General features: G+C 51.6%; 3 protein-coding genes across 6 annotated transcripts; 1 reads left to right on the top strand and 2 right to left on the bottom strand.

Annotated features, from left to right (window-relative positions):
• The first annotated feature begins 14,729 nt into the window (after positions 1 to 14,729).
• Positions 14,730 to 16,448, top strand: LOC100274865 (uncharacterized). Its single transcript, NM_001149126.2, has 2 exons — positions 14,730 to 15,687; positions 15,799 to 16,448. Exons 1-2 carry the CDS (start codon positions 15,015 to 15,017, stop codon positions 16,194 to 16,196), a joined length of 1,071 nt encoding a protein of 356 aa, NP_001142598.1. The 5' UTR covers positions 14,730 to 15,014; the 3' UTR covers positions 16,197 to 16,448.
• Positions 16,433 to 19,279, bottom strand: LOC100194115 (Essential protein Yae1 N-terminal). 4 transcript variants are annotated; one of them, NM_001139168.2, is made up of 5 exons: positions 18,640 to 18,959; positions 17,735 to 17,824; positions 17,445 to 17,569; positions 17,194 to 17,315; positions 16,433 to 17,095 (listed from the first exon to the last, which is right to left on the bottom strand). In NM_001139168.2, exons 2-5 carry the CDS (start codon positions 17,808 to 17,810, stop codon positions 16,786 to 16,788), a joined length of 633 nt encoding a protein of 210 aa, NP_001132640.2. In that variant the 5' UTR covers positions 17,811 to 17,824; positions 18,640 to 18,959; the 3' UTR covers positions 16,433 to 16,785. The 4 variants fall into 4 exon arrangements, with proteins under 4 accessions (NP_001132640.2, XP_008672200.1, XP_008672201.1 ...); XM_008673978.4 differs by having other exon boundaries at positions 16,439 to 17,095; positions 18,682 to 19,279; XM_008673979.2 differs by having other exon boundaries at positions 16,442 to 17,092; positions 18,640 to 19,279.
• Positions 19,280 to 19,855: 576 nt separating this feature from the next.
• Positions 19,856 to 22,107, bottom strand: LOC100286142 (pyridoxal phosphate enzyme). Its single transcript, NM_001159030.2, has 7 exons — positions 21,798 to 22,107; positions 21,614 to 21,680; positions 21,181 to 21,227; positions 20,924 to 21,011; positions 20,453 to 20,586; positions 20,261 to 20,359; positions 19,856 to 20,165 (listed from the first exon to the last, which is right to left on the bottom strand). Exons 1-7 carry the CDS (start codon positions 22,017 to 22,019, stop codon positions 20,085 to 20,087), a joined length of 738 nt encoding a protein of 245 aa, NP_001152502.2. The 5' UTR covers positions 22,020 to 22,107; the 3' UTR covers positions 19,856 to 20,084.
• Positions 22,108 to 22,164: the final 57 nt, after the last annotated feature.

Raw genomic sequence — 22,164 nt, 5'->3', positions numbered from 1 at the left:
AAGGGTGTCCCTGCCCGTTGAATTGTCTCCGTTGGGCCAACGGCCACGGTGAAGGCCTCGAGCGAAGGGTGGCGTCTTCGCCTTCGCCCCAACAGGGAGGCTGCTGGCGCGGCCGCGGCATTGATCCCACCTGACGTGTCGCCGGTGCCGGCACCAGCTCCTGCCGAGGCCGTTGCTGTTTTTCCCGTGGAGCCACCTGTCGCCGCTGATGCTGAGATGGCTGAGGTGCCGCTGCTCGAGGTCGGTGATCGGAAGCCTGCCTCCTTAGCCGAGGGGGTACCCGATGCGTCGACTGCAGGGGGTCCCGACGCCTTAGAGGAGGGGGGCGCAGAACCGCGGCCCATCTTGGGGAGCGGCGACCTCATCCCCGTGCGGCGCGATCCCAATGAGCGGCGTGGGCAGGCGCTCCGGTTCTGGACCCGCAGCGCCTCGAAACCCCTCTTCGTCCTTGACGATGAGCGGGAGGAGCAGTCTCGGGATGAGCTCCATGAGTATGCCGAGGCAGCGATGGGGTCGCTTCGGTCGACCATGGAGATCTTTTCCAGGGACATTCCCAGGATCCTCTAGGTAAGGATTTCAGGCATACCTTTTGCGTGACCAGGGCATTCTTTGTGACACCCTGCTTCCCTTCCTCAGGATCTGATGGATCTGAGCACCGCCAAGTCGCTGTTCATCCGCCGCGAGGCCGATGTCTGGGGTTCGCTGCGGTTCCTGAGGGCCGCGCTTACCGAGGCTACCGAACGCCTCGCCCAATGGAGCATCGAGGCGGCGGACCTTCGGTTGCTCTGTGATGAGCTAGAGGTGGAGGCAGCGGCGGCACGGGCAGAAGCGGCGTTGGCACGGACGGAGGCGCAGCAGCGGCAGCTGGAGCTTGTCCAGGTCATCGGCGAGCGGGACCAATCTCGGAACCAAGCTGTCGAGGCTGAAGGTCGGGCTGAGGCCCTTGGGGGCCAGCTAGCCGAGGTGTTTGCTCGGGCCAGAGCCCTTGCGGAGGACCTGACCGTGGCCGTCGGGTCTGCCCAGTCCGCCTAAGCCACAGCCTCGGAGCAGCGTGCCCGGGCTGAAGGTATGTTTTGGCCGCTTTGTGACTTCGATTTAGCTTCATTCTTCAACTCGTGTCTGAAGAATTCTTGTTTGGCTGTTTGCAGAGTTCGAGTCAGCTCTCAACGAGTCCGCCAAGGCACTTGCCCAGGCGGCTGAGCAAAAGGAGGCCAACCGCGTGGCCATGTCTGAAGCTATCTCGGCCTTCTGCCAGGTCTTTGGTCTTGACGACGTCCCCTCGGGAAGCTCCCCCCAGAGTCGCCTGCGGGCCTTGGGCGGCCATGTGCGCAGCAGACTCCGCGAGGTGATGCATCACGGCGTTAGGCCGGCCTTCGCCATGCTCACTTCCCACTACGACATGGACCTAGAGCGGGTCAGCGAGGGGTACTGTCTGCCTGACGAAGATGAAGCTGCCTTAGCCGAGGTTCAGAGGCTTGACGCAGCCGTCGTGGGCCCAAGCGCGGTGCTGGCGTCCTCCTTCGAGGTGGAGATCCTTCCGCTCGCGTCGCCGTCCAAGGCCGGGGCGGATCTCGCCGAGGGTGGAAACGGCGCTGAGAGTGGAGACAAAGCCGAGGGTGCCGCTCCTCCCTCGGGCGTTGCCTGATTCTATCGGAGCAGTTTGTTTGGAACATGCATGTGTCTTTCGTGGCCGCCGAGGCCTAAACACTTTGTCGTCGTGTTACAAAGATGTGTTTCTTTTCCTCTTGTTTTGAGTATCCGGACTTGTTTGTCAGTAGCAGAATCGCTTATCCGAGTAAGAGTTATTTTTTGCGGAAGGTGACAAGTGAGGTATCCGTATCCCGGAGGCGTAGGAGTCCCTCGGCTCGGTCGGCCTTGCCGCTTATATGCGCTCTTATTCATTTTGCGGGATTCTGTTATCAATATAGTCGGGAAACACGAAAGTCGTTTTGGTAGAAAACTTTTCCGAGGGAAATTTTGACGCAGAGGGGGTTCCCCCCCTTCTAGCCCCCGAGGGAGGGTCGGGCTTTGCCGAGGCAAGGCTGACCCTTCCTTGATGGTTAGACTTTACTTTAGAATGTAAATAGAATGAGGTATATGAACGACTTGGAAACATCTTAAGGGTAAAAGCGACGTAGCTGTTAGATGTTCCAAGCGTTGTTGTACACCTCGCCTTGACTGTTGGCCAGCTTGTATGTTCCGGGCTTCAAAATCTTGGCGATGATGAACGGCCCTTCCCAGGGAGGAGTGAGCTTGTGGCGCCCTCGAGCGTCTTGCCGCAGCCGAAGTACCAAGTCTCCCACCAGGAGGTCTCGGGGCCGAACCCCTCGGGCGTGGTAGCGTCGCAGAGACTGCTGATACCGTGCCGAGTGTAGTAAGGCCATGTCCCGAGCCTCTTCCAGCTGGTCCAGTGAGTCTTCTCAGCTGTTCTGGTTGCTCCGGTCGTTGTACGCCTTTGTCCTCGGGGAACCGTATTCTAAGTCTGCGGGCAAGATAGCCTCGGCCCCATAGACTAGAAAGAACGGCGAGAAGCCCGTGGCTCGACTTGGCATTGTCCTCAGACTCCAGACCACCGAGGGTAGTTCCTTCATCCATCGCTTGCCGAACTTGTTGAGGTTGTTGTAGATCCTCGGCTTAAGTCCCTACAGAATCATGTCGTTGGCACGCTCCACCTACCCATTTGTCATGGGGTGAGCCACGGCGGCCCAGTCCACCCGGATGTGGTGGTCCTCGCAGAAGTTCAGGAACTTCCTGCCAGTGAACTGGGTGCCATTGTCGGTGATGATGGAGTTCGGGACCCCGAAGCGATGGATGATGTTGGTGAAGAACGCCACCGCCTGCTCGGACCTGATGCTGGTTAGGGGTCGGACCTCAATCCACTTGGAGAATTTGTCGATGGCGACCAGCAAGTGCGAGAAGCCCCCGGGTGCCTTCTGTAAGGGACCGACGAGGTCCAGACCCCACACAGCAAACGACCAAGTGATGGGTATTGTCTGCAGGGCCTGAGCGGGCAGGTGTGTCTGTCTCGCGTAGAATTGACACCCCTGACAGGAGCGTACAATCCTAGTGGCGTCGGCCACCGCGGTGGGCCAGTAGAAGCCTTGTCGGAAGGCGTTCCCAACGAGGGCTCGAGGTGCTGCGTGGTGACCGCAAGCCCCCGAGTGTATCTCTTGCAATAGCTCCTGCCCTTCGGCGATGGATATGCATCGTTGGAGAATGCCTGAGGGGCTGCGGTGGTAGAGCTCCTTTTCATCACCTAGTAAGATGAACGACTTGGCGCGCCACGCCAGTCGCCGAGCTTCGGCTTTGTCGAGGGGGAGCTCTCCTCAGTGGAGATATTGCAGGTACGGGGTCTGCCAAGTTCGATTAGGCGTGACCCCATTCCGCTCTCCCTCGACGCGCAGTGCCTCACCCTCGGTGGCCGAGGGTGCCTCGGGCTGGGCCGAGGCTTCCCCGGGCTCGGGCGTGTCGTCGGTCTTGACGGAGGGTTGATGTATGTCTCTGGAGAAGACATCCGGGGGAACCGTTGTCCGCCTCGAGGCTATCTTAGCCAGCTCATCCGCAGTCTCGTTGTACCGTCAGGCGACGTGGTTGAGCTCGAGTCCGTAGAACTTGCCTTCCAGGCGCCGAACCTCGTCGCAGTAGGCCTCCATCTTCCGGTCGCGGTAGTGGGAGTTCTTCATGACTTGGTCGATGACAAGCTGCGAGTCACCACGAGCGTCGAGGCGCCGAACCCCTAGCTCGGTGGCGATGCGCAACCCGTTAACCAGAGCCTCGTACTCGGCCACATTGTTTGACGCCGGGAAATGGAGGCGCAGCACGTAGCGGAGGTGCTTCCTGAGGGGTGAGATGAAGAGCAGGCCCGCACCTGCTCCTGTTTTCATCAGCGACCCATCGAAGTACATGGTCCAGAGTTCCGGTTGGATTGGAGCTGTTGGTAACTGGGTGTCGACCCATTTAGCCACGAAGTCTGCCAAGACTTGGGACTTGATGGTCTTCCGAGGAGCGAACGAGATTGTCTCGCCCATGATCTCCATCGCCCACTTTGCTATCCTACCCGAGGCCTCTCGGCACTGGATGATCTCCCCCAGGGGGAACGATGACACCACAGTCACCGGGTGAGACTCGAAGTAGTGTCGCAACTTTCGCCGCGTCAGAATTACTGCGTATAGTAGCTTCTGAATTTGCGGGTAGCGAATCTTGGTCTCGGATAGCACTTTGCTAATGAAGTAGACTGGCCTCTGGATGAGCAGTGCATGCCCTTCTTCTTGTCTCTCGACTATGATCGCGGCGCTGACCACCTGAGTGGTTGCGGCTATGTAGATCAAGAGGGCTTCTCCTGCAGCGGGGGCACCAAGATGGGCGCACTTGTAAGGAGTGCCTTTAAGTTTCTGAGGGCTTCCTCGGCCTCGGGGGTCCAAGAGAAGCGCCCGGTCTTCCTTAAGAGGTGATACAAGGGAGGCCTCTTTCACCGAGGCGCGAGATGAAGCGGCTCAGAGCCGCAAGGCATCCCATGACCCTTTGTACTCCTTTCAAGTCTTTGATGGGCCCCATGTTGGTGATGGCCGCGATTTTCTCCGGGTTGGCCTCGATGCCCCGCTCAGAGACGATGAACCCCAGGAGCATGCCTCGGGGGACTCCGAAGACACATTTCACGGGGTTGAGTTTCACGCCCTTCGTCCTCAGACACTTGAATGTCGTTTCAAGGTAGAGAGGAGGTCGGAGGCTTTTCTCGTCTTGACTATGATGTCATCGACGTAAGCCTCGACCGTTCGGTCGATGTGCTCTCCGAACACGTGGTTCATGCACCTTTGGTATGTCGCACCTGCATTCCTCAAACCAAATGGCATAGTAATATAGCAGTACATGCCAAAAGGTGTGATGAAAGAAGTTGCGAGCTGGTCGGACTCTTTCATCTTGATTTGGTGATACCCTGAGTAGGCGTCGAGGAATGACAGGGTTTCGCACCCAGCAGTGGAATCCATGATTTGATCGATGCGAGGCAGAGGGTAGGGAACCTTTGGACATGCTTTGTTTAGATCAGTGTAGTCTACACACATCCTCCATTTCCCACCTTTCTTTTTCACAAGCACAGGGTTGGCTAACCATTCGGGATGGAATACCTCTTTGATGAACCCCGCAGCCATCAGCTTGTGGATCTCCTCGCCTATGGCTCTGCGCTTTTCTTCGTCGAAACGGCGCAGAGGCTGTTTCACGGGTCGGGCTCCAGCTCGGATATCCAGCGAGTGCTCGGCGACATCCCTCGGTATGCCAGGCATGTCCGAGGGACTCCACGCAAAAACCTCGGCGTTCGCACGGAGAAAGACGACGAGCACCGCTTCCTATTTGGGGTCGAGCTTGGAGCCGATCCAGACTTGCTTGGAGGCGTCGTTGCTGGGGTCGAGAGGGACGGACTTAACCGCCTCTGCTGGCTCAAAGTTGCTGGCGTGGCGCTTCGCATCTGGCACCTCCTTGGAGAGGCACTCCAGGTCGGCGATGAGGGCCTCGGACTCGGCGAGGGCCTCAGCGTACTCCACACACTCTATGTCGCATTCGTACGCGTGTCGGTATGTGGATCCGACGGTGATGACCCCGTTGGGGCCCGACATCTTGAGCTTGAGGTAGATGTAGTTGGGGACGGCCATGAACTTGGCGTAGCACGGTCTCCCCAGCATCGCGTGGTAGGTTCCTCGGAATCCGACCACCTCGAACGTGAGGGTTTCCTTTCGAAAGTTGGAGTGAGTCCCAAAGCAAACGGGCAGATCGAGTTGTCCAAGGGGCTGGACGCGCTTCTCGGGGATGATCCCGTGAAAGGGCGCCGCACCGGCCCGGATCATGGACAGACCGATTTGCAAAAGCCCGACGGTCTCGGCGTAGATGATGTTGAGGCTGCTGCCTCCGTCTATGAGGACCTTGGTGACCTTACGTTGCCGATGACGGGGTCGACAACGAGCGGGTACTTTCCTGGGCTCGGCACGCGGTCGGGGTGGTCGCCTTGGTCAAAGGTGATGGGCTTGTCGGACCAGTCTAGGTAGACTGGCATCGCCACCTTCACCGAGCAGACCTCCCAACGCTCCTGCTTGCGGTGCTGACCCGAGGCGTTCGCCACTTGCCCACCGTAGATCATGAAACAGTCGTGGACCTCGGGGAACTCTTCTGCCTTGTTGCCCTCCTTCTTGTCGTTGTCGTGGCCTCTACCACCTTCCGCCGGGGGCTCGGCCTTATGGAAGTAGCACCGAAGCATGACGCATTCCTCAAGGGTGTGCTTGACGGGACCCTGATGATAGGGGCACGAATCCTTGAGCATCTTGTTGAACAGGTTGGCCCCTCCGGGAGGCCTCCGAAGGTTCCTGTGCTCGGCGGCAACGACAAGATCTGCGTCGGCGGCGTCGCGTTTCGCTTGCGACTTCTTCTTGCCTTTCTTCTTTGTGCCGCGCTGGGCGGACGCCTCGGGGACGTCTTCCTGCTGGCGTCCCTGAGGCTGCTTGTCCTTCCGGAAGATGGCCTCGACCGCCTCCTGACCAGAGGCGAACTTAGTGGCGATGTCCATCAACTCGCTCGCCCTGGTGGGAGTCTTGCGACCCAGTTTGCTCACCAGGTCACGGCAAGTGGTGCCGGCGAGGAACGCGCCGATGACATCCGAGTTGGTGATGTTGGGCAGCTCGGTGCGCTGCTTCGAAAACCGCCGGATGTAGTCCCGCAGGGATTCCCCTGGCTGCTGGCGGCAGCTTCGGAGATCCTAGGAGTTCCCAGGGCGCACGTATGTGCCCTGGAAGTTTCGAGCGAAGGCTTTGACCAGATCGTCCCAGTTGGAGATCTGCGCAGGAGGCAGATGCTCCAGCCAGGCTCGGGCGGCGTCGAAGAGGAACATGCGGAGGTTGCGGATGATGAGGTTGTCATCATCCGTTCCACCTAGCTGGTAGGCCAGTCGGTAGTTCGCAAGCCACAGTTCCGGCCTTGTTTCCCCCGAGTACTTGGTGATGGTAGTCGGGGCTCGGAACCGGGTCGGGAACGGCGCCCGTCGTATGGCCCGGCTGAAGGCTCGCGGACCAGGTGGTTCGGGCGAGGGGCTCCGATCCACCCCACTGTCGTAGCGTCCCCCACACCTGGGGTGGTAGCCTCGGTGCACCTTTTCGTCGAGGTGGGCTCGACGGTCGTGGCGGTGGTGCTCGTTGCCGAGGCGACCCGGGCCGCAGGCGTCGCGTCCCGCGTGCGCCCGGTGTGGACCGAGGCTTCCCGCATGAATCGGGAAGTCGCGGCGCGATGCTCCGGGGGTACGCTTGCCTTCGGGAGGCAGAGCTCTCGGCCCATCGGACCGTGGCATCCTCCAGGAGATTCTTGAGTTTTCCCTGTATACGCCGCCCCTCGGTGGTGGATGGCTCCGGCATCGCTCGGAGTAGAATTGCCACCGCAGCCAGGTTCTGGCCGACCCCACTGGAAGCTGGGGGCAGCCTTGCCCAGGCATCGTCAGCGATACGGCGCTGGACGTCCTGGGCCTGATGACGCGCTTCTCCAGCTAGTGCTCGGCCTGCCCACTCCTGCTCGATGTTTTGCCGAAGCTGCACAAGTTGTCCTGCTTCCTCGTCGAGCTTGGCCTGCATCTCGTGGATTTGCTCGAGCTGTGTGTCCTGACCCCCCGCAGGGACTGGGACCACAGCTAGCTCCTGCAGGATGTCAACGCGAGGCGCAGGCCTAGGGGGATCATCGTCCTCTGGCATACCAAGGTGGTTGCCTTCGTCGAGACCCACTAGATCGACGTGGTAACATTCGCGACTTGGGCCACAGCCCTCGTTGTCAAGGCTGTGGCCATCATCGGAGCAATCGGAGAGGCAGTAGTCGCATGCGGTCATGAAGTCTCGCATGACGCTAGGATTACCGAGCCCGGAGAAATCCCAACCAGAGTCGGGCTCGTCTTCTTCCTCAAAACCCGGGGGCCCGTAGGTCGAGACGGCCGTCAGTCGGTCCCAGGTCGACCACATATGGTACCCCAGAAGGTTGGGTATGCCTTTATGAAAGCGTCCACCGAAGCGGGGTCGCTTGGTGGATCGAAGCTGAATCTAAAAGGCACAGGGTGGAAAACGGATGGTACCTCTCGATCGATGGACGGTGACGAAGTCGCGTCGGGGACGGGCTGCACCGTTATCTCAGGTATGAGGCTAACGCCCAGCAGGCCCTTCGCGAGCGTGCTGGCGTCATCTGTCCGCTTGGGGTTGGCGTGTTGCGGGGAAACGACGCTCGTCGTCGTCTCGGGCGCGAGGTCAACGCCTGACATGTCCCCCGCCGGGGTGCCGGTGTCGTCGACTCGCTCGACAGCCAACGAGGTGCTGCCCCTGCTTGGCCACGGTTGCCCCGCCTCCTCCTCCTGCGGCGAGGAAGGTGGCGGGAAAGACCCGGATGCTGCTCTTCGGCCACAGGAGGAAGACGTTGTCGAGTCCACTGCCGCCGGGTGGGCTGACGGCCGTCGTTGTCGCTGTCGCGCTGCGGGGGAAGGAGTACCATGTCGTAGCTGCTGTCGAGGGACATGAACTCGAGACTCCCGAAACGGAGCAGCGTCCCAGGCTGAAGAGGTTGCTGGAGACTACCCATCTGGAACTCGACGGGAAGTTGTTCGTCAACACGCTGCAGGCCCCTACCTAGCGCGCCAACTGTCGGCGTTTCGACCCCGTGGGGTCCCTGGACCGACGAGTAAAATTGTCGCTGCGTGTCCCAGCCTAGATGGGTCGGCGCGAGATGGAACATAAGGGGGGAGAACCGCGGCTCGTGTTATCCTGCGCCCAGGGCGGATGCGCTTGCAGTATTGGGTTACAAGCGTTCGCGAGGGAGAGAGGGAGTCCCGCGCGACCACCTTCCGTATGAGGGCCCTGGACCTTCCTTTTATAGATGTAAGGAGAGGGTACAGGTGTACAATGGGGGTGTAGCAATATGCTAACGTGTCCGGCAGAGAGGAGCCAGAGCCCTATGTACATGCCAACGTGGCTGTCGGAGAGGTGCTAGAGCCCTGTGCATGCGGCGTCGTGGCCGTCGGAGGAGCGCTTGAGCCCTGTAGAAGCACAGCTGTCGGGGCTGCAGGGACCTTGCTGACGTCTCCTTGCTTCCATAGGGGGCTGAGAACCGCCGTCGTCATGGGCACACGCGGGGTGCCATCATTACTTGTTTACCAGGGCGAGCCAGATGGGACGCCGGTCTTGTTCCCCGTAGCCTGAGCTAGCTAGGGGTAGGGTAATGATGTACCCCCTGTGGCGTGGTCGGTCCGAGCCCAAGGTCGAGCGAGGCGGAGACTCCTCCTGAGGCCGAGGCCGGGGTGGGGTGAGGACGCGATCCCGTCCGAGGTCGAGGTTGAGGCCGAGCCCTGGGGTCGGGCGAGGCGGAGACCACCTTCCGAGGCCGAGGTTGAGGCTGAGCCCTGGGGTCGGGCGAGGCGGAGACCACCTTCCGAGGCTGAGGCCCAAGGTCGGGCGAGGCGGAGCTTCCTGTTGCGCCTGAGGCTGGACTTAGCTGTTGTCGGCCTCACTCTGGCGGGTGGCACACCAGTCAAAGCGGGGCAGGCGGCGCTGTTTTCCTGTCAAGTCGGTCAGTGGAAGGGCGAAGTGACTGCGGTCACTTCGGCCCTGCCGACTGAGGAACGTGCGTCAGGATAAGGTGTTAGGCGATCCTTGCATTGAATGCTCCTGCGATACGGTCGGTTGGCGAGGCGATCTGGCCAAGATTGCTTCACTGTGAAGCCTGCCCGAGCTGGGCCTCGGACGAGTCGAGGGTGCGCCCGTTGCTTGGGGAGGCCCTCGGGCGAGGCGTGAATTCATCTGGGACTACTGTTCCTGCCCGAGGTTGGGCTCGGGTGAGGCGAGATCACATCCCTTGAGTAGACTGAGCCTTGGCCTGAATTGCGCCCATCATTCTCTGCAACTTGTGCTGATGGTGATTACCAGCCGAGTTTAGGAGTGTTGGGGGTACCCCTAATTATGGTACCCGACACCAGCCTAGCAAGCTACATCATTCTAGATGACATGTCCCATCTATGGTATGCCCTAGCTCCTCGCCAACCATCAAAGTCAAATTTATCATATCATAGATCAAGCTTTAGCTCATCGCCCAATTTGATGATGCTTAGTGGACAAGCATTTACTATACCTCGTAAACGATGAGAACCCCAATCCATCTTCTACCATATCTAAGCAAGCTAAGTATGTGTTACATTCTAGAATTATAAGACATTCAATTCTTAAAGGTAATGTGAATGAATAACAAAGGTGGATGCTCAACTAGGTGTGTAGGACACTTGAAGCCTAAGAGACAGAGTGAATTAGGCAATATATTTCTCTAAAAATTAAGGCCTTTATTTTTTGCATGAACAAAACCTATGCGATAATTAAACTATCTACATGCAACTACAATTTTAACTAAGTGTTGCTATCTTTACTACGAAATAGCCATGCAACCTAAGTTCTAAACATATCCACTAGCCTAACAACTAATCTAGGAAGATAAAGCACACAACCTAGGTACACAATATAAATATGAAAACTTAAGTGTCACAGAAATACAAACTCACATTAATGGCTTTAGTATTTTTACTAGGGTGTCGAGAAGCATGCAAGCTTCTTCATAGTCCTTGTTATGGGCTCCTCCAAAGGACGCGCACATGAGGGCCAAGTTTTCGATGAAGTTACTATGTGGATAGCTCCATGTCGTATTTACTATTGAGTTTCTCCCCTCTCTATACCTCTATGACTGCACAATTTAAGAGCAATGAGAGAATTTTTGTTTGAACAGCACTATCGTGTCCTAAGCAACATTACCACTTTGCATAGAGAGTTTCTCGAGTAGTTCTTTCTTGGACTTTTTAGCATACAATTGAAGTTCCGCTGATTTTAATTATGTAAGTGCAATCAACCCTAACTGAGGGTTTTGGTGATTAAATGACAAAACAAACAGAGATTCTAACAAGTTTGCTTCTAGCATGTATACAGTTATTCTACAGACACGAGAAGCACAGATCATATATGTACGCAAAAGTAAAAGCACAGCGGATTAAAATTCTACATCATATAGCGTGCTCCAAGTGCTTGGGAACAATGTCAGTTTACATTTTACAATTTTTGAGTCATAGAAATCGTCGTTCAATTAAGAGGGATCTGCAATAGTTAAGTAAGTATTGCGATGAACTCAGTTCAAATCTTTTCAAATCCTCTAAGAAAATATTTTACTAGATCATGAATGCTCTTGGAAAAACCGCTTTCACTCCCCACTAAGATTTCCTCTTGGTTCACCTCAATTTTCTCAAAATCTGTTCGACAGTTTCAAAAATCGGTTCAACCGGACTGAAAACCGGCTCAACCGTTTTTTGCACTGTTCCCTCTGTCACTTTCTGACCTGCGAGTCTGCCAGTCAACCCTGTCAGAAAAAGTAGTGTGCAGATTTTTTGAAAACTGGTTCAACCGGATTTTGGCCCGGCTCAACCGAATTTGGGGCCGGTCGAGTCTCCGGCTGAGTCCCTCAGTGAACCAAAAACCCCCTGGTGGAAACCGGTTCAACCGGTTTTCAGTCAACTTTTCCCAACGGCTGCCAGCCTTTGGGGGATCCTTTATATACCCCTCACACTCTCTTTCTCTTCATTCACTTCTGCCCTCTCCACGAATTCTTGGCTGACCAACCTTCAAACAAGAGCATTCAATTCACCTCTCACACCCGAAATCGCATCTCCTTCAAGTGTTTGAAGGACCCTTGGTGTGAGGTGAAGTCGATCTAACTCGCTGTTGATTTCATCTCTATTCTCCCTTTCTCTTCATCTCTCGAGCTCATCGCAAACTTGAATCTTGTGCAGATTTGTTATTCTTGGAACCTTGAGTTCCTTGACGGATAGAGGTTGCTTGGGAGTCTCCAAATTTGTGGACAACCCCAAGAAGTTTGTATCACCCGCTCATTAAACTAATTTGAGAAGAGATTGCCTTGACCTTGGTGGTCGGCTTGTGGAGGATTAGGGTTGGAAAAGACCCGGCCCTTTGTGGGCTCCTCAACGAGGAGTAGGACACCTTTGTGGTGGTTGCCGAACCTCGGGTTAAATCGTGTGTTCTTGATAAGTGCTTTAATTTGTTAGTTAGTTCATATTCGATTATATTGTGTGCAAATCGTGTGAAACCAATTCACACCGATTTGTCACCTATTCGAGTGGATTTTCTCTAGGGCAAGTCTTAAGCAAAAACCTCTCATCACCTTGTCACACTTGTTTAACTGTTTATCTAATCTAAGTTGAGCAGGTTCAAACTTGTTCAGCTGTAAACAAAATCAATTGAACCAGTTTGCACCAGTGCAACTTGAATTTAACATTATCTCGAAGTTTTTAGTGAAAAAATTCAGGTGTAGCCTATTCACCCCCCTCTAGGCTACTTTCAAATTGCTTTGTAATCTTCTCGTGAACTTGTTTGGGATATCCAACTATTTAGTTGAAGCACTTTTTATTTAAACATTTGGGAGAAGTTTTAGGTCATTCTCACTGGTAGTTTCATGAGATTTCATTCCCATTAATGGTATGCCACATAAGCAAACAAGATGACATGATATGCAATTTTATGAAGAGGGATATGAGAGAGTTTTATGGGATGAAAATATGTCTACATTGTTTTCTAGAAAAATATTGATGTGATAGCCTTGGAAACAGTGCAATGAAACTCCCACTGTGAGACCGTGTCCAATAGTTCACCTATATGATCATCCAAAACAATGTTTTTGCACTGTAGATTGCATTATTCGTATAGTGAAATTTGAATATAGGTACAATGACGAATAAGCTGCTGGAAGATAGACTAAATGGCCTTAGGAGGACTCCAACTGTTCCCCGGCTCGCTCCCCTTGTCTGTGCTCTGGGGGAGGTCCATCGTCCCGGCGTGCTCCAATGGCTCCCGGGGGCCCGGTGGGCAAGGGGGAAGGGGGATTTCACCCCGTGGAAAGGGAGAGTTCTAATCTCCCCTTCCCTTAATTGACACATTTAATTGGGAAATTACTCTATTTTTAGTATAACTAGTCCGTTGCCCGTGCGTTGCGACGGCTTACAACAATACCTATGTAAACTATCCACCAAAAATATTTCAAGATTTTTTATTGATTATCTTCGCTCTCCGTATAATATTTTTTTTGATTTGGCTAACTGATGTTATTATTTACTCCATTCAATATGTCTTGGTACAACATGGTCAATGAAGTGAGCGATTAGAAGAGAGTTCACAATGACTGACTGAATGAACAAAGATTATAAAATGACATAATTCCACCATATAGAGACCAAATAAGAGAAAGTTTGTGAGCTCAAGTTTCTAAAATAAGTCACATGAACTCAAACTTATAAAAAGATAGATCAAAATATGGAGTGATTGCTAAAGTCAGGCATCAATAAAAACTGGATGCGCTCCATATAAATTATGCTACTTCATAGCAATTATTAACGTTTAAAATTGACAAATAACCTCTCATTTTACTGTTAGTGTGACAAATCATTGTTGCTCCATCCAATTCAGCAACCTCAAACACCATGGAGTCTATTGCGCCAATGTGGTCTCAGAAACGACCTAATGCTTTCTAGAGCCAAGAACGTCGTGTCATGCTTAGACTGTAGCCTCGACCCGTAGTGCTGGTCCGGTCCGTCACGATTATATTTTTTATTTTACAAATATATATATATATATAATTTATATTCAATACTAAAACATCTGAGCATGATGTTCTACTGGTTAGACAGCTTTAACCAGTATGGTCTAAACCCCCTGCCGTGAACCGGGATGGCGGGATCCCAATTAAATGGGCTGACGGGCTAGCCCAGCACAGTCAGCAGACCCAGAGTTGTGGCCCACGGGCGTCTGGCCCGTGCCGGGCCGTCGTTTGGCCATCTATAGACGTGCAGTGGGTTAATTTGAAATAGCTGTGAGGATTTATTTGTAAAAAAATGACGTGGGACGACCGTTGAAACTGATGCTTTAAGTATAGTATAGATATAGATTATCAGATAATAATGTGTATTACGGTACTACAAATATGGTATTATTTTTTAGAACGCTAAATAATGATGTATAAAAGGTAAATAGCTAGGTTAAAAGGTAAAGGGGAGCTGAATATGAGGAATGGTTGGAGAGGAGAAGAAATATGGGAAAAAATAGTTGATGGAGAGATATTTAAATACGAATAGAAAGTACGAATAGGAGGTTTGGGAGGGAAAATGGTTGGAGATAAGCTTAAAGCAGTTCCAACCCAAGACACTACTTGTAGTTTGTATAGCCTCCACGTCATCTAGAAACTATTACTAGATACTAACTTTCCAATGCAAATATCAGTATTATTTAACTGAATTTAATACTCCTTTTTTCTCATTATGTCTTGATACCGTGTTGAAACTAAATCTTATGCAAAACTTTGTTTCTTACTTTTTCTTCATTTACTTGCTTGTCACATTATCTTTCAGCTCGTGTGGTAGCTGAATTAATGATATAGAAACTGAATGCTGTGAGGGTTAGAATTGCTGTTATAAACTCTGGTCTGCTTCCCCGGCACCACGGAGAGGGATCCGATTTTTTGTAAAAAAAAAATGGAAACAAACAAACGGCCTCCGAGTCTGGAGCCGGCGGACGCTCCGTCCTCACGTGTGCTGCGTGACTTCCCCACCTGCTCTGTCTGTCGCCTCGCCTATGAGTTCATCTCATCTCATCGTACTATATATACAACGCAACATAGAGGGGATGAGAGTCAGATCAGATGAGCTCGTGCACAGGGTCCTCGGCCGCAGAAGATACGGCGAACGCATTCAAAATCCATCTCCTTCCAAAAGCGTCGAGTCGAGCCGATCCACCTTCCCGAACAACGCCGCCCGCCGCCCTTCGAATCCGAAGGAAGCCGCAACAACGACCCCATCCGAATCTCTCGCAACGATCACCACCGCCAACTTATCTTCCTCGTTCGGGTCGCCCCCACCCTCGCCCGCCGTCCAGCAGCGAAACCTTCACCCTTCCTCGTCCCGCCACCCCCCGCACGCCATGGTGCAGAGGAAGCCCGCGCGCAAGCGCAAGGAGCCCAAATGCCCCGACGCCGTGCCGGCCTGGGGCGGCGGCCGTGGCCCGGGAAGCAGGGCTGGCGATGGCGGCATAGCCCCGGCGCAACTCCCCAACTACATGAGGGCGACGAGCTGCTCCGGCGCCAAGGCCGGCGCCGCACAAGCCCACTCCGCGCCGCAGCCGGGGAGGGCGAGCGTGGCGCGGGCGGCTGCCGCGGCGCCGCGGGCGGGCAGGGCCACGTGCTCCTCCGCCATGAAGGGGCCCGGGGCGCGCGCGTGCCCGTACGCGTTCTGCTCCGTCAAGGGCCACGCCCACGCGCCGCCCCTGCGCAGCTTCGTGGCGGCGCGGAGGCGGGGGCAGCAGAGCATGAAGCTCAAGGGCGCCTCGCCGTTCCGCAAGCCCACGGTGGGTTGGGACGCGAGCCGCGGCGACGTCTCCGCGGAGGGCCTGGGCGCGGCTTCCGTGGGCGGTTCGTGCGCGTCCAGCGGCGTGGTCTCGGTTGAGCGGTCGACGACGACCAGGCATCGCGGGCGTGAAGAGAAGAAGGCCTTGGTGGTGGAGGTGGCGGATCATGAATGCGACGACGACTTGGGCGCCGGCGAGTCTGACATCTCCGAGGAGCTGGGTGCGAACCATGGAGGAAACAGTACTGAAGGTGAAGTTTCTCGCAGTGCTTCCTCCATTCCTACCCGCCCCGTGCACATGTAACATGTTGGGATCGAGAAGCAATTGTTGATGATGAACGAACCATACGGCGAATCTGCAGGTGGCATATCGTCGGTCGACAGCATTTCCAGCTCGCTCAGTGGGATAAGCTACCAAGACGTTAGCTCTGCCTGTGCCTACGGAGCATCCTCTCATCATCACCATCAGAGGAGGAGGACATCCGAAGAAAAGGGTGCCCAGCAACTGCGTCCTTCCAAACCCGGTCCAAAGGCGGAGAAGGTCGGTCTCAGACATGAGGCGGTGGACGGTCGGAGGGCCGCTGAGGAGTGGATGGTCGACTACGCTCTCCGGAAGGAAGTCAAGAGGCTGGCTCGTGCTCAGAAGAGGAAAGTTGAGATGCTTGTCCAGGCCTTCGAATCTGTTCTGCCCACGGTAGCAATAGCAAGCGAGAAGAAGCCCGGGCAACACGATGGCCTTCGAAAGCATGCATGTAGCTGACAGATAGATAGATAGAATCATAGATAGCCGACACTCATCTTGAGTCAGGTAGTAGTAGGACGTGACAATTTGAGTCAGGTAGATGAAACGTTTCAATTCAGTCAAACACTAGTCACAACGGATACAAGGTTTGATGCTCCACCAACCACTGATCCGTTGTGAACTTGTAGTAGAAGCAGGCCACCGCTGGCAATGTGGCATGCCATGCCATCAACCTAACATGGACCATTCTGAATGTCGGCTCAAAACGTGGCAAAATACTATACTTCCACATGAAGACCATTGTTCAGGAAGATGACAGAATTCAGGGAGAGAAAAAAAAACATTACAATTGTTTAAGAACTGCAAATTTATAGTTACAATTCTAGTTACAGGTTGCAGCAAAAAAAAGGGAAATATGGAATAAAAATCTGCATTACTACAGACACATTCGATTCGAGGTCCCTGAACCTTTCGAGTATCTCAGTCACTTCCAAAACAAAATCCCCGAATCACATTCATCCATCAGCCCAGGTAGGCGTTCAGTAATCTGGGAACTCAGTGTGATTCTGCCACACTTGTAGTGGTTGGAATTTCTGAGTCGCCTTGTTCATGAATCCCACGCCAACTCCTTGCTGACTTTGATATCCGAGCATTCACGCAGCAACAACACGAGATCCTTCGGTAGGCTTTTCATCCTGTTTGGTTCCGTAGCTCCATCGGTGGCTGATGCTACTACATATGATCCTGACCCCTCTGACGGAGGGTTACTCTGGCGGATACTCTCGTGGAACATCTGGAGAGCGTCATCTGCTGATATTTCTCGCACGGAGCTGTGCAGATCCTGTAGTTTCCCTCTGCACTGGACGTCCGGCACCAGTTTCTCTTTCAAGCTGTCTGGAAGATTGGCTAGCGCACTACTTTGGAATGACGACAGATAGGAAAGGAAATCAAAATCGGAGGGCAAGACTAGAGGAGAATGGCAATACAAGAGATCAGTTCTTGGAAGGATATACACCTGGCAACCCCGCGAACAAGGCCCCACTTGTAGCCAGCGTTTACAGATTGCCTGAACCCAGCATTGAAGCCTTCCTGGGCAGAGTCCTTCTGCCCTTGTGTTATTCCGTCCCGATAGCCCATCTAGATGAAATCAAAAGGCAAAATTAATTTTTAACATTTCTGCTATCAGCCACACACAAAAAAAACTGCAAAAGAGTAGTTAGCATTAACAACTGCGTTCCAAATAAACTCTAGGGGGGTGATTAATACCTTTTGAAACTGGTTCTGCCTGTGGATCCATTCTCTGTCTAAGGTAGACGCGTGCCCATGAGAATCTGAAACATCTTCCCACACATCATCCTGGTCGACAGCGGCAACATCACCACCGCCGTTAGCTGGGACAAAGTTTTGCATAAGTAAACCAACTAGGTTCCAACATGAGATAAAACTACAAGCAGTGCTAATAATTAAGCAAGCAACGCATGGCTACGGAAGCGCACATGGTTGCCCCCTTGTCAGGGATAAGAGACATGCATCATACTGGGCTATTTCGTTCTCACCTGACGAAGTCGCTGCTTCTACGCTCAGCTCCCCCATGGAGATGGTGATGCCCTCCGCATCCCCTGGGCTGGCCATTCAGAAACTCCAACCTGCAGCCAGAGCCAGTGACAAGAAGACAGGGGGGGAGTATAGAATACAAGGTTAGAAATTCCGCGCCATATACACACACTAATAGATCTAACAAAATACATAAATAATGATGATATTAATTCAAATAGATCAAGCAAATACACATTCTGGATAGATAAATATCAAATAAAGAGCATTTGACAGCCATTTAGATCTATATGTCTTAACAATTTCATGCCGACATCATACTAGCCGATGGTCGACATAATCAATCCTACATACAAAATTTAAAATTTCATAGTTCTGTGTGTGTGTGGTGGTGGTGGGGGGGGGGGGGGTATAGAACAGAAGAGTACAAATTTCGTGCCATATACACACACTAATAGATCTAACAAAATACATAAATAATGAATAATGATAATATTAATTCAAATAGATCAAACAAATACACATTCTGGAGACAGAAAATATCAAATAAATAGCATCTGACAGCCATTTAGATCATATATGTCTTAACGATTTCACGCCGACACCATACTGGTGGACATTCTCAATCCTACATACAAATTTTAAAAATTCATAGTTCTTTCGGTGGGTGGGTGGGGAGTGGAAAAAAACACAATATGTATTCGTTCCATATGTCCTCGTGGGGCAAATTCAAATTTATCATATGGTTCCTCAGTCCTCAGAAGCGCCACTCTTCAACCCATCTTTCTTACCTTGGATATTGCAAAATGCAAATATCAACATGACTGTTGGAAACTAGACATTGCCATTCATCAAACAACATTTTATTGAATTAAATTAAAAAGAAAATCGATACTTGGTTACTCACAAGTCACGAATTCGAAATCCTTGGCTGCGTGGCTCTGTATACCTCTGTCTCCTCTGTGCAGGTGCCGAAGCCCAACAGGAGCAGGCACAGGCAAGCAAAAGCAAGGAACAGCCGGACAGGGGCAGTGCCACGCCTGTGGGGTGGGGGCTGGCCGTGCCCGTGGGCGCCTGGCTGGCATGCGATAGCAGGGAGAAGGGGCCGGCGAACGCAGATCTGCAGCACCAGCAAGCAGGACCGAGGCGAAACAGCAGGAAAACCGAGGGGGAACGAAGGCGCGGAGAACGGAGCCACCGGGAGCGACTTGGCTGGGGGTAGCGGAGATGCGAAACGGTTTGCGGAGAAGGGAGATGCCTGACAGGTTACAGGTAGGGCTGAACCTCTGGGGTGTGGGCTCCATGGGCTGTTCTTGTGCTAAATTGAAGGCGGAAGCCCAGGAGCCGAACAGATCTAACAGGCCTGCCTTTTGAAAATACCCCATACGGAATCGGCCCACTCAGACCTATCCTCCAACTAAGATTCCACATTTCCACGTATGTTTCCCTCCTGATTTTCAGACGAGAACGCAAAATAACCTTTGTTGTCCGTGCTTTACTTTTGTGTTGATTGACAGCAGTGTGTGTATCCGTGCTTCAATTCGTATTCAAAGGGTTAGGTAACCTTGTTTCATGTGTGCATAGATGAAGTTTACTTGGTACTCGAGGCTGGTCTGAGCCATGCTTGTAACTTAATTTACAACTAGTTTAGACACCCTTATGTTGCTATGGTTTTCAAATATGCTTCAGTATATAGTATAAAAATAAAGACATATGTTATATTGGCTAGTGGATTTGAAGCTAACAACCAAAGTTCAAATTCTCATTTGTACATAATTTTAACTTTTTTACCGATAGAAGGGGACGGTGGAAACTGGTTGCAAAAAATCATCATTGCATCTTCATTCTTTACATACTACAAAACAACAGCTTAATTTCCTAGTAACTGTTCCTTGATGTCTAGAGTCAAATTAATAGTACAAATCAGCAACACGATGGAAGTACAAATCATCAACAAGAAAAACATAACCAAATGCGTAATACTAGGAAGATTGACAAATTAGGTGAGGGAGCTAGGGAGGCCTAAAGAATTACATGTCTTCTCATTGCATATAAGTACAATGCTAATTTAAATCTGCAGGTGAGCGTCAAACATCATGGAAAGAATAGGTGAGGGATGATAGGAAGAACTTTTTTTATGAAATTTCTATTCAAGGCCATGTCACAAAATTTCTTATACAGTGCCGTACTGTTGTATGGAGAGTTCCCCCCCCTCCCCCTGCAAACAGTGTTGTATGAGGTTGTACATGTTACCTATTCACATGTGCATTTATACATAGCATCATGCTTACATAGGCAAAAGGTTAATCAAGAGGACTGGGTATTGAGATGACACTTATGCGTTGAATCTCACTAGTTCTGCCTTTTGTTTGGATACTCCCTTGGTCCAAAAATGGTTGATCCAATCCTCACATTCGTGCTGCCCATCTCAATCTGCATAAAGTTAACATTAGTTGATGGAACTCCAGGATTGTGTAGTCTTGTTTCAGCATTCCTATGCAAAGAATGAGAATGATTATATTACAAACCGCTTGCTCAAAGTCACCAGACATTCCCATGGAGAGTTCAAACTGTTCTGTTGGTATGTCAAGGGCCTTGCAAACTTCAAGCTTACAATTAACCAATGCCTGTATTCAAAGCACTCAAAACAACAGGTTATGAAAGCCAACGCAAAATGCTCGTTGTTGTTTGCGACGAAGTAAGACTGGATAAGCACCCACCTTAAAATTTTCTGGTGTTGACGAGTAGTCTTTCATACCTATTGTCATCAGACCTGAAAATATTAGGTGTGGGCATGCTAGTTTCACATGCTTAGCAAGGTCGACACATTTGGAGGGATCGATTCCAGATTTAGCTGAACAAAAGAAAATGTTTAGTCCATGAACCTGCAGCTGCGTGGTAAGCTAATTATATGAAAGATGAATGTGGACATTGCAGAATGATAATAATTTGAACTTGGTCATAAGTTCGCTTTTACTTTTTATTTTCCAAACTTGTCACTTGTAATTTAAGGTATGCTTCTGAAGTAATAAACTGACTTCTGATATAGCAATTGGTTGCAAAATGAAAGAATATCAATTATAATCTATCAGATCAAGGCAAATGTGGAAACAAATAGCACAAGTGCTTTGTTCGGGAAAATTAATCAAGAGATAAGAGTTCTGATTTCTCAATACTTATTATGCACTCACATTCTTCTCCACTAGTGTTCACTTGAACCAAAACTTTCAAAGGCTGCCTTCCCAAACTGTTGACAGCTCGATCTAGGTGGTTAGCAATCTGAAAGTTGTGGAGTCTATGTTTTAATACAGAAATCCACAATTGCAGGTAACAGATACAAGAACCTGACTAAATAATAACTTAACAAGCATTAAGCTATTAGTCTCCATCTTTTGTACATACATTAGATAAATAATAGAAGGAACAGTACTTGTTGCCGATTGCTTACCTTTTCATTGTCTACGCCCTCAACCATATCAAGATTTGGAACAGCAGCTGAAAAAAAAGGATAGACAAGGCTTAACTGGCATTCTGGCAATACAAACGCGAGACAATGTCAAGAAAAGCACCATGAAAGAATTGTGTTGATAATCTTATTCTTATCATTTTCGGCTTTTCATATACTGTACACTGCTTAGTAACTATATTACTACTAATTGTCATGATGGTGCTAAGCAAGAACAACTTTCCATAACTAACTCTTCATTACAAGGTGACGTAAGTGGCAAACACTAAATAAAAATAACATTTAGAACTTCAATTTCTAACTACTCGTGAACAAACCAGCTTTCCTTTTCTTTTTGAAGGATGCTTATAGCTTTGTTGATGCAGGTTAACTTACTCTTTAACTCCGTATACAATTGAAAAAAATATATGCACACCTAACAGTGGTTTCACTTTGTTGCTCTGCAGGTGCCCGATAAAATGCCACCGGGTATCTTGCGGAAGCTGCAAAACACGGCGAGAGCAAATCGTTCATTTCCCTCCACTCCACCTCCACACGATGGATGCGCTGCAAAGATGCAAAAAGCGAACGAAACAATCGAAATGGAGACCAGACAGCACCTGGGGGGCCTTGGTGACGAACTCCTGCACGTAGTTCTCGCCGAAGCAGCGGTGGCCCGCGTCGTATAGCTGCCGCAGCATCGAAACAGGCTTGGTCTTCCCCACCGCCACAACCCGTACCGCCTCCGCGGCGCACCCCGACCGCTCCGCCGCCATACCCGCCCGCCCCAGCACGGCTCGCAGCGCCGTCGCGGCCACCCCCTCCGCCGCAGTCGCTGCCATCGCCCCACCACCTCTCCTTTCTCCTCCTGTCTTCGATGCTGCTGGTGGTTGTCGCCAGCCCCGCAGCATCACAAGACGAAACGGGCCGGCCTTAGCAGCGCAGCCCAGATCACAAGGGGAGAACCCATTTAAGGAAACTCTGTAA

The sequence above is a fragment of the Zea mays genome, chromosome 3 (assembly GCF_902167145.1).
Source record: "Zea mays cultivar B73 chromosome 3, Zm-B73-REFERENCE-NAM-5.0, whole genome shotgun sequence".
Classification (NCBI taxonomy): domain Eukaryota; kingdom Viridiplantae; phylum Streptophyta; class Magnoliopsida; order Poales; family Poaceae; genus Zea; species Zea mays.
This window is presented reverse-complemented; position numbering and strand designations above follow the sequence as displayed.

Coding starts and splice junctions, on each gene's coding strand:
- LOC100274865 (NM_001149126.2), top strand. CDS start 15,015: ATGGTGCAGAGGAAGCCCGCGCGCAAGCGCAAGGAGCCCAAATGCCCC. Junction 15,688..15,798: donor TGGAGGAAACAGTACTGAAG/GTGAAGTTTCTC, acceptor GCGAATCTGCAG/GTGGCATATCGTCGGTCGAC.
- LOC100194115 (XM_008673978.4), bottom strand. CDS start 17,810: ATGGCCAGCCCAGGGGATGCGGAGGGCATCACCATCTCCATGGGGGAG. Junction 17,570..17,734: donor AGAAGCAGCGACTTCGTCAG/GTGAGAACGAAA, acceptor ACTTTGTCCCAG/CTAACGGCGGTGGTGATGTT. Junction 17,316..17,444: donor GGCAGAACCAGTTTCAAAAG/GTATTAATCACC, acceptor GATTTCATCTAG/ATGGGCTATCGGGACGGAAT.
- LOC100286142 (NM_001159030.2), bottom strand. CDS start 22,019: ATGGCAGCGACTGCGGCGGAGGGGGTGGCCGCGACGGCGCTGCGAGCC. Junction 20,360..20,452: donor CAACACCAGAAAATTTTAAG/GTGGGTGCTTAT, acceptor CTTTGAATACAG/GCATTGGTTAATTGTAAGCT. Junction 20,166..20,260: donor CTGGTGACTTTGAGCAAGCG/GTTTGTAATATA, acceptor AACTTTATGCAG/ATTGAGATGGGCAGCACGAA.